At 37.9% G+C, this 13,034-nt stretch overlaps 2 protein-coding genes across 2 annotated transcripts; one reads left to right on the top strand and one right to left on the bottom strand.

Annotated features, from left to right (window-relative positions):
• The first annotated feature begins 2,663 nt into the window (after nucleotides 1-2,663).
• Nucleotides 2,664-3,981, top strand: LOC103980306 (deSI-like protein At4g17486). The gene is made up of 3 exons (XM_009396668.3): nucleotides 2,664-2,958; nucleotides 3,090-3,377; nucleotides 3,468-3,981. The coding sequence occupies exons 1-3, from the start codon at nucleotides 2,787-2,789 to the stop codon at nucleotides 3,707-3,709; spliced, it is 702 nt and encodes a 233-aa protein (XP_009394943.2). The 5' UTR covers nucleotides 2,664-2,786; the 3' UTR covers nucleotides 3,710-3,981.
• Nucleotides 3,982-7,441: 3,460 nt separating this feature from the next.
• Nucleotides 7,442-12,898, bottom strand: LOC135635398 (proteasome subunit beta type-3-like). The gene is made up of 7 exons (XM_065146433.1): nucleotides 12,773-12,898; nucleotides 12,496-12,677; nucleotides 12,281-12,388; nucleotides 11,751-11,840; nucleotides 9,031-9,115; nucleotides 8,170-8,264; nucleotides 7,442-7,731 (listed from the first exon to the last, which is right to left on the bottom strand). The coding sequence occupies exons 1-7, from the start codon at nucleotides 12,776-12,778 to the stop codon at nucleotides 7,683-7,685; spliced, it is 615 nt and encodes a 204-aa protein (XP_065002505.1). The 5' UTR covers nucleotides 12,779-12,898; the 3' UTR covers nucleotides 7,442-7,682.
• Between the last annotated feature and the right edge of the window lie 136 nt (nucleotides 12,899-13,034).

Below are 13,034 nucleotides of genomic sequence, written 5' to 3'. Positions count from 1 at the left end.
TACACCTACACTAGTAGGAGCATCATGCAACTGGTTGTCTTTCATTCTCTAACGTAAGGATGAGATTATGCGAATCGATGATACTTTTCATGCTTGCATAAAGACACATTGCAAGCTCTCTCTTATATCTCTTGAAGAAAAGAATAGAATACAAGAATAATTATTAAAAAAAATTATTGAAGAAGAAAAGAAGGAAGAAATGAAAATGCTTCTAAACATTAACATATTTCATCACCTATTTATACAAATTAGGAGAAAGAATTTCTCTCAACGGAATAGAAGATTTTTTTAATCAAAATAAAAAGATTTTCTTTGTAGTTAAGAAAATCTTATCTTCTAATCTTGAGAGAGAGAGAGAGAGAGAGAGCGCGCGCGCGCGGAGCGTGGAGGAAGAAAGAAACACAGGCACACAAGCAATGCATCGAAAGTAGTAAGAAAATGAAGCCAGACACGTACCTGCTGCCACTACTGACTGTCACTTTTAGTCTCTTCACCAGTTTCAGGGCTGTCCTCCATGAATCTGCCGCAAGATCTATTTATGGGGATCATTTCTTTACATGTACTTACTAACACACACTGATTAAATGCAGAATATTTGCAAGGGCAATAAGATTGGTGAGATGGAGGCTTTGTTTTTGAAGATGACCTGCTGGTATTGAGGGTAAGCAGAGGGTGGTGTCAGAGGAAATGCAGAGAAAGCACCCAAAGCAGTCTCCCAAGAAAGCATCTGATGCCAATCCATTGAAACCCATAATAATACTTGTGACCTTGGAGGTCTGTTAGAATCATGTTGATCCAGAACTCAGTACATTTCGGGGAACCAAAACATCCTTCATCCACAGCAAATTCTGCATAGTTATTGTCTACAGAGGTTTGTTTGTGCATGTAAACGACCGATTATAGAAACTGTGAGAAGGAGAAGATAAACGTTCGCATTTAAAAGTCAGTCAGCGAGTTCATAATGCCCAGAATTTATGATTATGCAGCGTAGCAGTCTGATATGTATAACAACAACTGATCTTTGTAGTTCTTCAGCAAGGTGCAATAAAATGAGAAGCTTGAGATGGTCTATGTCACTTAGTTAGAACTATTATTTCTTGTAAGATTAATGTAATTAAACCTCGAAAACTGGGGTGAGTCAAATCTTTAAGGCTAATATGATGATCATTGTAGCATGATAAAGCATCAGGTGAGAAAATCTTTTATCCACTGCATTATAATTATGCAACCTGGTGTGGTTCTTGGATCCATGTCTTGAGCTTTCTGAAACTGAACAATCTTCTACAAGTAGTCGAAGGGAATGAATACAAGTTTCTTTCCTTGTTTTATTGTTTGCGTGATTATGTGTTGTGCTTTCGCCAATGCTCAATGGTCTGCTTACTCTTCTACTCTTCACCTGAAAATATTGTACCTCATCCACCAAAGAACTGCCTCAGTTCAGTTCAGATCAACAACAGCAATAGCAAGCTCAAGTCTTAACCTCTCTTGTTCTGATCATCTTTAAGTTACAAAGATTGCTGAATCTCATCAGCATACTAAGAATTGGGACCTTGTTTTGTAGATCATTCTCAACAAGTGTGCCACTAGCAAACTTGAGCCATCGATTGTCAAATCCATTTACTAAGACAAGTGATGTTCACAGACTCTTATTTCACCTTAACATCAGATGAAGAGATAAAAATAAAAAAGATTAGCTCAACCCTCAAATGCATGCTAAATGATGAAGGATGGATTTGTGCTTGCAGATGGAAACCCACACAAGAATCAAATTATTTTACTTTGTGGTTTGTGGTTGAAAGTAAGCTATTTATATTATATCTGTTTAATTTTCATGCATATTAATCATTTCGAAGAGACAAACATACAATTAATTAATCAAGAGTACAATAATATTACAAGCAAATGATAACTTTTGTCACCATCAATGACCAACAACTGTTCAACATGGACATTGTTACCTTCTTCTTCACCATGGAAAATGATTCCAAGCTAAAATAATCTTAATTCAACTAAGTCACAGTAAACAATTATACTTAAGATGGAGACAGAATGATTCCGAGGTAGACTTGGCTGATTGATCCCCATTGCCATTTCTTAAACATCAGTGTCACACTTACTCGAACCAGTGGACGCAGACACATCACTCACTCGCTCACCTCATGCTATAAACCTCCAAGGAATTCTTTGGGCATTCTTTATTAAGCTAATTTAAGTTTTTAAAAAAATATGTATATAAAAACACCTAAATTATGCTAAACACTTTTACTATCATTTTATGTTCTTAAGACAAATTGTCGTTTAAACTAATAAAGATTAGTAATTTAAAATGTATGTAAACTTCTGTGTTTTATAAAAATATATATGAGAAACAAAAATTTCAAGGACAAATGTTGCATCACAATCACTGAATTCCTAATGTTCCTACCATCATATTATGTTTTTAAAGGGTATAAATACTAGTTAAAATATTAAATAACACTAATGCTAACCAAATAATGGAGATTGATTGTAATATATAAATTTACATTTTTTTTTATTGGAATAATAACGGAAAGAAGGAAACGGTAACGGTAGTAGCGTAAGGGCATTATGGAAATAATATCCTCCAAACTTTTAAGTCACTGAACATATTTTGGATGCTTCATTCTTCCATAAATACCCCTCCACATCAACACCTCCTCCCTCCCCTCTCCTCCTTTCCCACTCCGCTCTCTCCGGAAACAGGAGCGATTTGTTTGAGACCATCAAATCGATGCCGAGGTGATGACGCCGGCGTCGCGCCGGTAATGATCCGCCGCAAGGTGGAGTTCCTCCGCCGTCGTATCATGTTCAACAGGGGGCCCTCGCGGAAGCGGCGGTCGGGGGCGGTCCCGGTGCACCTCAACGTCTACGACCTCACACCCATCAACGGCTACGCCTACTGGTTCGGCCTCGGCGTCTACCATTCCGGCGTCCAAGGTGAGATCCGATCTCTGCCTGCCCAGGGTTTCCTTCTGTCTGGTGCGGCGATTGGGATGAGGTCATCGATCTTTAGGGTTTGCTTCTGTTCTTTTCCCCTTTTGCGGGGGTGGTCTTGCTTTGGATGGCAGTGCACGGGGTGGAGTACGCGTATGGGGCGCACGATCACCCGACGACGGGAATCTTCGAGGGGGAGCCGCGACAGTGCCCGGGATTCGTGTTCCGGAAGTCGATCCTGATCGGGCGCACCGATCTGGGGCCGTGCGAGGTGCGGGCACTCATGGAGGAGTTGGCCGCCAAGTACACCGGCGACACCTACAACCTCATCTCCAAGAACTGCAACCACTTCTGTAACGAGGCCTCCCTCCGCCTCACCGGCAAGCCCATTCCCCGATGGGTCAACCGCCTCGCCAAGATCGGTACTTTACCCTCCCTCCCTCCTTCCATCGCTCGATCTCAATGCTTCTTGCCAAAGGTTCGACTTTTAAGGGGGTTCCGATGGGCGCCAGGGTTCCTGTGCAATTGCGTGCTGCCCGTGCAAGTGGCGGCGGTGAGACAGCGTGGGGCTGAGGAGGGGAAGGACGGCGGGAACGGCGAGAGGCGGAGGTTGAGGAGCAACTCCTCCAGATTCCCAACCGTCACCACCGCCGCTCATCCTTCTTCTTCTTCTTCTTCTTCCGACAATCCACTCAGTAGCATTTCTAAGCCGGCGGTCATCATTTCCCTCTCGATCGGCGGGGAGTTGGAGTAGCCGGCGCTCTTCGTCCTTGTCGTCCACCGGGGAAATCCCCTCCACGTTGAAGGTGTAATCGCTGCTGCGCCTACGCCGCCGACGGTACATTTGGGGAAACCCCGAAGCGCAAAAAATTCTCCTTTTAACCCTCTAAATTCATTTGGAAACGGAAATCTTTTCTCTTCCTTTTTCTTTTTTTTCTTCTCTTGTTTGATCTGCCGCCATTAAATGCTGCAGCAGCCTAATTGTAATTAAACTTCTTTTCCGTATTGCTCGTCGCCGAGATCTCAGATCGTTGCTGTTCCTCCTGTTCCATTCTTCCTCTTTCGCCACGCAGTTCTCTGTTTCCTGCGCACGTGGAGAGCGGCGTGCGGTCGGCCGGCCACGGAGCAAAGCTTAGCGCCCGTGGTCGTGGCGGCCGCTAAGGAAGTGGGAGACCCCACAGATGGCCGTCTATTTCCTTCAATCATGAGTCGCAGCCCATGATGCTGACGACGACGGGATTTTTCGTGCATCGTGGAGGTGGGATATGCTTGTCATGTTCCGGGAGACCGGTTGTGGTGGTGGGGAAGCCGGTGTCGAGAAGTATGGAGGGGTTTGAAGTAGCGTGTGGTGGTGCTAATTTTGTGATTTAGACCTTTAAATACTTTAAGCATCTTCTTGTGGATAATAAATTAAATTTTATGTTCTTATATTAGAAATTTTATTATTTACTTTGATGTTATGCATATTTATAATCGTAATAAATTTGATTATATTAACTATTTAAAAATTATTGCATGAACAGAAAAGTTGTGTGTAAATTTTAAGAATTGCTCCGACCTCTAACCTAGTTTTTCTAGGTTTCATCTTTGCTCCTATGCTTATCCAAGTGGATTTTGAGAAGATTAAAATTATCCCTATAAGATACCTATAGTTTTCATGGGTTCAAATTATTTTATCATCGATTTATTTAGAATTTTAGTATTATTTTAACTCCTCTAACTGATTGTATGAAAAAAAAGTTTCTACTAACGATAAAATTATCTACTGCTCGTATTTTTGTATTATCATATTTTTTAAAATATTTAAAATTAACTGTGATATCTCTCATATATTTATTGGTGGAATATTTAACTAAGAAGGACATTTGCGTTCTTTAGTGAAAAGCTTAAAAATATTAAAAAGAACTATTCGATCTATAATATTAAATTTTATACTATTGTTTAAGTACTGAGACATCGAAGACTTTAATTAGTGCAAAGAGAATTTATCTTAAATTTTGATTATGAAAATAGGCGATGTGCAAGATGATATTTTTACAAGTATAAAAATGAAATATATTATAAGATTGTAGATGCACTTTTAGCTAGTAATTAGCGCTTATTAATATTATGCATGCTGAACTAAAAGGAATTGATGCAATAAGAAATATTTACTTTAATGATAAAATTTTTGAAGAAACATGAGAGTTATACACAAAAAGTCATCATAAAGATTATATTATCAAAGATATATATTTTTTTCTTGGAACTTAACTTTATATTCCTAAAGTCTAGCACATCATCCTCCTCTTCTTTTTTATTTTTTATTTTTCGATTTACATCATTTGTTCTCAGTAATGGTATTCTCAATATCCTTCCTATACACCCCCTCTTGTCTATCAATCTGAATGATAGCTGAAAAGATTTCAGGAGAATTCTTTTAGAGGGATTCTCCCATTCGGAAGAAGTGTAATGTTATTAGCTGGGATGTCATCACTTCCCATAGAAGAGGTTGGAGGTCTCGAAGCTAGGGATCTTAAAACTATGAGGAAAATTATATAGGCTAAGAGACTTCTTCTCATCCTTGACAATGGGGACAAAGTATGGGTTAAAGTACGACCAATGACATCATTGGATCCCTCAAGCTAAGAATGCTTGTTCTAGAAAGAGTACTGAAACATGGAAGGATCCATGGCCTTGTAAACATCCCCATTAGCAAATGGCCTACGTTTGTTAATGTGGAAGGGCTGATCTGATTGAGAGGAATGAGTGAAAGTTGTAACTTGTTGAGCTTGTTCTCCACCCTCTCTCTCTCTCTCTCTTGAGGGACAAAACCTTGAGCATCCATGATAAGTGGATTTGGCCTCAAGCGGCTGATGGGCAGGTCTCTTCCAAACATGCTTATCAGTTCACTAGGTAGAGCAGATGGGAGGAAGAAGATAAGTGGTCAGGATGGCAGGAGATGTGGCGACTGGGTTGTCCCCCTAAGGTTAAAAGTCTTCCTGTTAAAACTAGTATGGAATTGTTTGCCTACATCTAAGTATTTCTCAAGGTTTTACAGGTCCCAGATTGAGGTATGTCCTATACGCAAGCTAAATGAGGACTGGAGATTGTTTGAACAGAAACTCTAGTTCAAGTTTCAGCAGTTCGATAAATGGCATCAGAGAGATGGAGTTAATCTGCCTAAACAGGAGGCTCGACGACTACATAGTCCCATTGGAAGCTTGCTGTGGCAGATCGAGCTCAATAGAAGCAACGCTCATTTTCGTAATCAACTCTATAATCAGATAGTAAAGTAATATGGTATGGAACGGCGGCCAACACCAAAGAGTTTTGCCAACCTCATACCTCATACCTTTAATTATATGAGGAAATCTAATCCTCTGTTCTGTTGAGGGAATCCTTCCTCCTATAAATAGGAGAGGAAACATGTTACTGTATTGAAGCATTTTCATTTCTTCAATAAAGTTTCTTTACTTTTTCAATAAAACTTCTTCAATAATTGTTTTTATTTTCTATTCTTTTTATCATGGATCGGGTGGACAACGAAGCGGTGATCGTAAATGATGGCTTATATTTGTACTCCTCCTTTGTAAGATTCAACACAAGTCGACCAAGTGTTTTATGTTGCCCAAATAACAATTCGCTATGATAGTTAGTATATCGAATGTGATGGGTGATTCCATGCTTCCTCGAACTACTTTTGGATCAATTAATTTTATTTTGTCTAAGGCTTCCTTCCTCCCTTGTTATTGCTAAATGTCTAGCTATTTTTTACGGTCTCTCGAAAGATATTATGGTTAGAAATATTTTGATCGACATAATAGCTTGAACCAAAAGTGCCAATATAATATTTTGGTCTTACATTGATCGTAATACCAGCGAGGAAGCTCACATCTCACATGTGGGATTGTGATCTTTCCTACTAACTTTTGTTTCAACATGTTTTATTTAAGATGAATAAATGATTTTTATTTTTTTAAAAAAAATAAGATTTAAGTTATTGGGAATATTTTACAAGAAATCATACTTAAGAAACTAAATAGATTTTATTTAACTCAACGATACCCAACAGCGAACAGGTGAACCGATTCATTCTATTTTTTCACCAAACGGATCAAATAGATGGGTATTTAATCCAATTCTGATGATTATGTTGGAATCATAATCTTATTTTCATCACGATCGATTTGAAGTACTTTGTTGACTTTTTATTTTTCTGAGATGATGTTTAATTTCTCCCATAGCTAAATATCAGGAGTGGACAAGACTAATTTGTACATATTTATTTTTAAAATTCAAAAGAGGAAAAAGAAAAAGACAGTTCGCCCTTCGGCTCTAGCAATTGGAAGGATCTCAGTTGAGCATAAGCAGCTTATTTGTGTAAATCAATCTTAAATAATCACATAGAACTTTGATCAAAATGCATTAAAACTGCATCAGTTTCATAAGCAATATGACAGCATCATTTGATTAGAAATCAAAGTGCATAAACCCAACACAGTGCTCGCAGGAAACAAACTTGGCATTTAGTCTTCTTTTAAGCTGCAAATAAGCAAATCAAATTGAAAACCAGATCAAGAAACCATATTTTGTTTCTCAAATTCTAATGGAACCAGAATCTTAACGATGAATAAAGAGCTGCAGTCTCGCATCATGGGCACCAACATAACATTATGGACTGTTAGCTTCCCTCCGACAACTTTAAGGAGAACATCAATTTCCTTACTATTCTTAAAACTACAAACTTAATCCATCCGGCCCTTCAAGGTTCTTTCCTGCACTTCAGTGGGTGTCCTGCAAAGCACGGGTAACAAAGTCACCAACTAGTCTAAAATAAGACTAAGATATCCTTCGGTGAATGGATATGAAAATATTAGATTTGTTGGGTTATCAAAAGTTATTTACAGCCAATACTACGTGAAAGTGCTGATAAAAAAATCTTTCGGGCTACACTAAGATCTGTAAGAGGAAAAAAAACAAAAAAGAAACAAAAGACCAAGCACCTTCTGATAAAGAACAAAAAATAAAAGATTTAGAATAAAAGGGTTTCTCATAGTGCGATAGCCCACATATTTGGTAATTTATTTTGTTTGTCATGTGCCTTCTTGCCTTCCAAGTCAACAGAGAAGACAAAATTGTTTTTTCATATTTAATAAACGATTCTTTACCTTTAATTATAGAAAAAAGAACATAAACAATTTGAAGAATAACCAAGAGTATCTCCCAACTTACACAAGAAGGACATGGCCTCCCCAACCACTCAAACAATCACGATCCACAGATGATAGTAAAGCTTGTGAGATTGTCTCAAATAATTCTTCAGGTTCCTAGAAAGGAGAAATAGAAAAAAAGTTTAGACACATTACCAAAGGAAATAAATAAATAAATCTGCAGGGAACAATGAGAGCAAGGCATGAAACCTATATGAGTTTCTCTTTTGATGTCATTCTTTAATACCTCAAGTTTGTACTGATTTTCCTTCTGTACACCAATACAATTTGTACCTTGTTCCATTGTTTTACCATGCTGTGAGATGTTTATGATTTAAAAAAAAAAACCTAAACTCTGGTAGGCATGCTTTTCCACTTTTAAGTGTTTGCTAGTATTACTCTAAATGTTAATGCAACTTTCTCTTCTGTTCCAAAAATGCATTTCCATGAACATCCCTTGTTCAGGTTGGAGGTTAGATAGAGAAAAAAAATTGTATATTGACTTGTCTATCTGTAAACCAAAATTCATCTGAAGTGATTTCTAAAATCCAATATCCTAAAAAATTAAAAGTGGAAGAACAATTCATCTTTCAACTCCATCTGTTGCAACTTCCAGGTTGACTGACAGATGAAGATACATTAATTTGTTAGGCATCTAGCTTTTCATGTTCCAGAAAATGCATATAAAACAGAGAAAATTTTCCAAGTAGGGCTTCTGTACAAGCTCACTTGCACCTTTAAGAACTAAAACAGTCAATATTACCAAAGCAGTTTCTAAAGTTCTCCTTGCATATTTCATCAAGGACCCATTGGCTACATGAATCCAATTTAAGTTGGGTAATACGCATACTGTAAGACCAAGTGCTTCAAAGTAGTAAGTTACCATATTAGGTTTGTACATCGACTCACAGGCACCATAAAGAGACTCCGAGGCTGTACCAGAAACGACAAAGTCTTTGGCAAGTTCCCTGAATTCAAGAAAACAACCACTAAATGACATGAAACTAATAAAAATTTATCAGAATAATTAGTACATGTGAATTCTAAAAAGAAATACTACAGAAGATTAGCAATCAAATTCAGATTCAAAGATTATTAAGAATGAGCAAACAATATTCAATAAACATACTTGTGCCTCCCGTATGCACACATGTAAAACACACTAGGATTAAATCAAAACACTTGTTGGTGTCTTTATCATTTGGCTTGCTAACTGTAAAATGAAACTTGCCAACTAGCTAGAGAAAGACAACATCAATGAAGGACAGGATACAAACAATAGAATGGAAGTTATTGAAAGTTGAAAAGTTTGAAATGGTGAAAACAAAACAGAGAAACACAGAGAAATGCAATTGAACTTTTAGTTGCATGATCCAGATATACCAACATCGTGATTTTGCAATGCATCCATACAATGCTGGCTGCACCAACTTTACCCACCAGGTTCCTTTTTATTTCTCAGAAACTCAACAAGACGTAGCAATCTCGTTTTGCCCGAGAAATTATCTCTATTTAATTGTCAGGACACTATGTGCAATGGAACACCCTATAAGCACATGTATGACATAACGCTTTTAGCCCTGCTCACAGAATAAAAAACCTATTTGAGGTCCACTGCTGTTATCTTGTACACACATGAAGATAATTGTGCCTATATCTAGTTCCAGAATTTCTCATATAAACAAACTGATAACACAACATAGCTAGAACTACATAAACAGAGGTATACATCACAAGACATACGTTCACACAAGTGTATGAAAAACACATTTAGAACCTCACACATATGTGAGTGATTATTGAAGAAATGGGATTGGAGAGGTACCTAGTGTCCATGGCAATCATAGCGGAATAGTTTTCTAGGACAATGGTAATATTTGATCTTAAAAGTTCTTATGAAAAAATTCCAAGAAATGTTTGTGATTTACCCAAAAAATAGTTATAAACTAAAGATCCAAAGAGGTGACAGAAGTGTACTATTTTTATAGGTGGCAATCTAGAAAGATCATGCTTACAGAGTTACAAGTGGAAAATAGAGAACTCAAAATTTGGGCCTAAAACTGAAGCAATTAAAGTGATTGTGTTTAGTTTTCTTTTCAAGCTTTACAATGGAACAAGCACAATTAGTTCCACAAATGGTGTTGAGCGGCCTTCCATAGCTCATACGCCAAGGTCAAAGTTTTGTTGACTCCATGCAATGCTTCATTTTTCAAGTACTAATATTAAATACAGCATGATCTCTATGCAACTCACCCCTATAAATCTATTGGAACATATTTCATATCATATGCCTCATAATCTCCCCCTTTTTCTTTTTCATCATAGTTCACTCCATATGAATCCATGAACAAACTATGTCAAAGCTAGGATTCAAAACATCAACTGAAAGCCCATATTAGATTGTTGCTCATTTATACCAACAGCCTACCTGGTAGAGCCAGGATATGCTCCTTGTACATCCTGCACAAACCTTTTGATATATGCTAAAGAAGTGATTCTTATGATTCTATTATATTCCTTCTGTGATAAAACCTCTCTCTCTCTCTCTCTCTCTCTCTCTCTCTCTCTATAAACAAGATGTATTTAATACACTTAGCTTTATATTCACTATAACTATGATATAAAACATCAAAATATTCATAGTATGTTTTTTGTTGATCAAAACCTTGTCATCTTCGGTCCTCTAGTGTTAAGTTTTTTTATATTTGCAACTATCAAATCATATAAGCCACATTAAGGAAATGAAATTCTGCTCTTTAATGAGCTAAATTTGATCAAAGATCTGTATTATCTAATGAGTCATATGACTTTTGACATAATCAGCTGTCTTTTCCAAAATGCAAGAGCTTGTGGTTCTCTGCCAAAATGTGGGAACTGATGACCAAATCTTTTCCTCTACAGTCCAAGCTGTTCCAATAGTGAATGTGATCAATTAAAAAGATAATTTAAAATCCAAATCTTTCATCCTATAGTTGTTCTAGTAGTAGAGGCATGACAAGCTCTTTCCACAGTTTATTTCGGATCCAGAGTCTCATATTAAACATGATTCTGTCACAGGATCTCCTCTTTGTAGTTGTCGAGCATGTTGCATGAAAATTGCCTGAGGAATTACTTTTCAAAATGGATCTTTCTGATTATTCTGAGAATGCCCGGTGCCTTATTTCAATTTGACCATTATCCACCTTGGTTATTTAAGCACATGAAGGAAAAGGTATCATAACAAGATCAGCACATCATTTAGCCTTTCTACATAGTTGATTGCAGCAGGCAATAGACAGAGTCAAACATTATTGTCCATTAACTACAACATGCAATATTTAGGATAATTTCCTCACAGGTAGACAATCACACTGCCAAACCTCAACAAAATCTTAATCATTAAACATGAAGCACACACAATATAAGGGAAAAAGCAACACACAAGAATGACAATACTTAGTTTGTAATACATATCCATCAGAATGTTGGCAACAATAAGGTTAACTGCTGACAATATGTTCACAATATATATAGCAAAATATGTTGTTAACTGATCGAGTTGTTTGAAACAATATTTGACAATGATCGGTGGGCAAAATGCAAGCGAAAAGAAAAGAGACATACTTGGCACCGATGCAATCCATGGTACAAATGAATGGAGCATCATCATCACCTAGTCCAGCAATTACAGGCATGCAAAAGTATGGACCAAATCTACAAAAAGCAACATGTCAATTTTTCCAGTGAGACTGTTACATTATAGGATAGGTTAACAAAGATTAAAAGTCTATGAAAAGAAACAGAAAAGACAACAGAAAAAAAAATTAAGTAGCTGGTTTTTTTTCCTTCGGTCTGATTAGGGGCAACTTTTGGCATAACCATGGAAATAATTATAATATCTTAGAAACCCTAATGACCTGCTACCAAAAGATTTTTTTTGCATATTTTTTGCACCATTAATAAAAATTCGTTGTCTAACTACCATTAACATTATCTTCTACATTTTAAGATTCAGATCAAGAGTTAAAGCAGCAAAGACAAAGCAGTGCACCGCTATGCAAATCAAGTAGGAGGAGTAGGAGACCTCCAAGCGCAGCGCACCACGTGCCAACTTTTGTGGAAAATCGGGTAGGAGGAGACCCAAAAGATCAAACCTTTTCTCATACAGAAGAGCGGAAACGAGGCTAGCGAAGGTCTGGGGCTTCATATCCCTCTCCTCCCTCAGCTGATATAGCTTGTGGCGAAAGATAAGCCGCTGGTACCTTAACACCGCAACAACAACAGCTAAGATGTCAAACTAGCACAACCGAACGGAATCCAACGAAAGTAATCGACCAAGAGAGAGAGGGGGGGGGGATGTTCAGCTCACAGGGTTTGGACATCGGTGGCCAGGCCAGAGAGGCCGATGTAGAGCTTGTCGTGGATCTTGAAGATCCTCTGGAAGTCGGTGGCGATGGTCTGGAGGTTGACCCCGAGGCGTCGGTCGCTGGCGATCGCGAAGCAATTCTTGCCCACCATCGCCACCACGGCGCTCCCATTGTACTCAAAGATCTGAAAAAGGTTCGCAAGCAAAACATCGATTAGTTTCCTCCTTCAACAGGAAAAGACAAAGAAGAGGGGATTTAGGGCTTCGATCAAACACGCACCGACATCAGCGATCGATCGACCAAGCGACAGAGAGAACGGCGAGGAAGAGAAAAGATGGGACCGTCTTGGGGAGCACTCCAAATGACTTGGTTATGGTTTTATAGAACACACTGGGCCGGCTTAGCGGGCCGTTCTATGAATGAACTGCTCTCATATTTTGGGCTTAAATGACTGCTATTGAGAATCCTTTTATTTTATACAATAACCTAAAATAATAATAAAATATAATTTTACTAAATATAACTTATCAATTACCGATCA

This window comes from Musa acuminata, chromosome BXJ3-4 (assembly GCF_036884655.1).
Source record: "Musa acuminata AAA Group cultivar baxijiao chromosome BXJ3-4, Cavendish_Baxijiao_AAA, whole genome shotgun sequence".
NCBI lineage: Eukaryota > Viridiplantae > Streptophyta > Magnoliopsida > Zingiberales > Musaceae > Musa > Musa acuminata.
The sequence above is the reverse complement of the archived record's forward strand: the minus strand, read 5'-3'. Positions and strand labels throughout refer to the sequence as shown.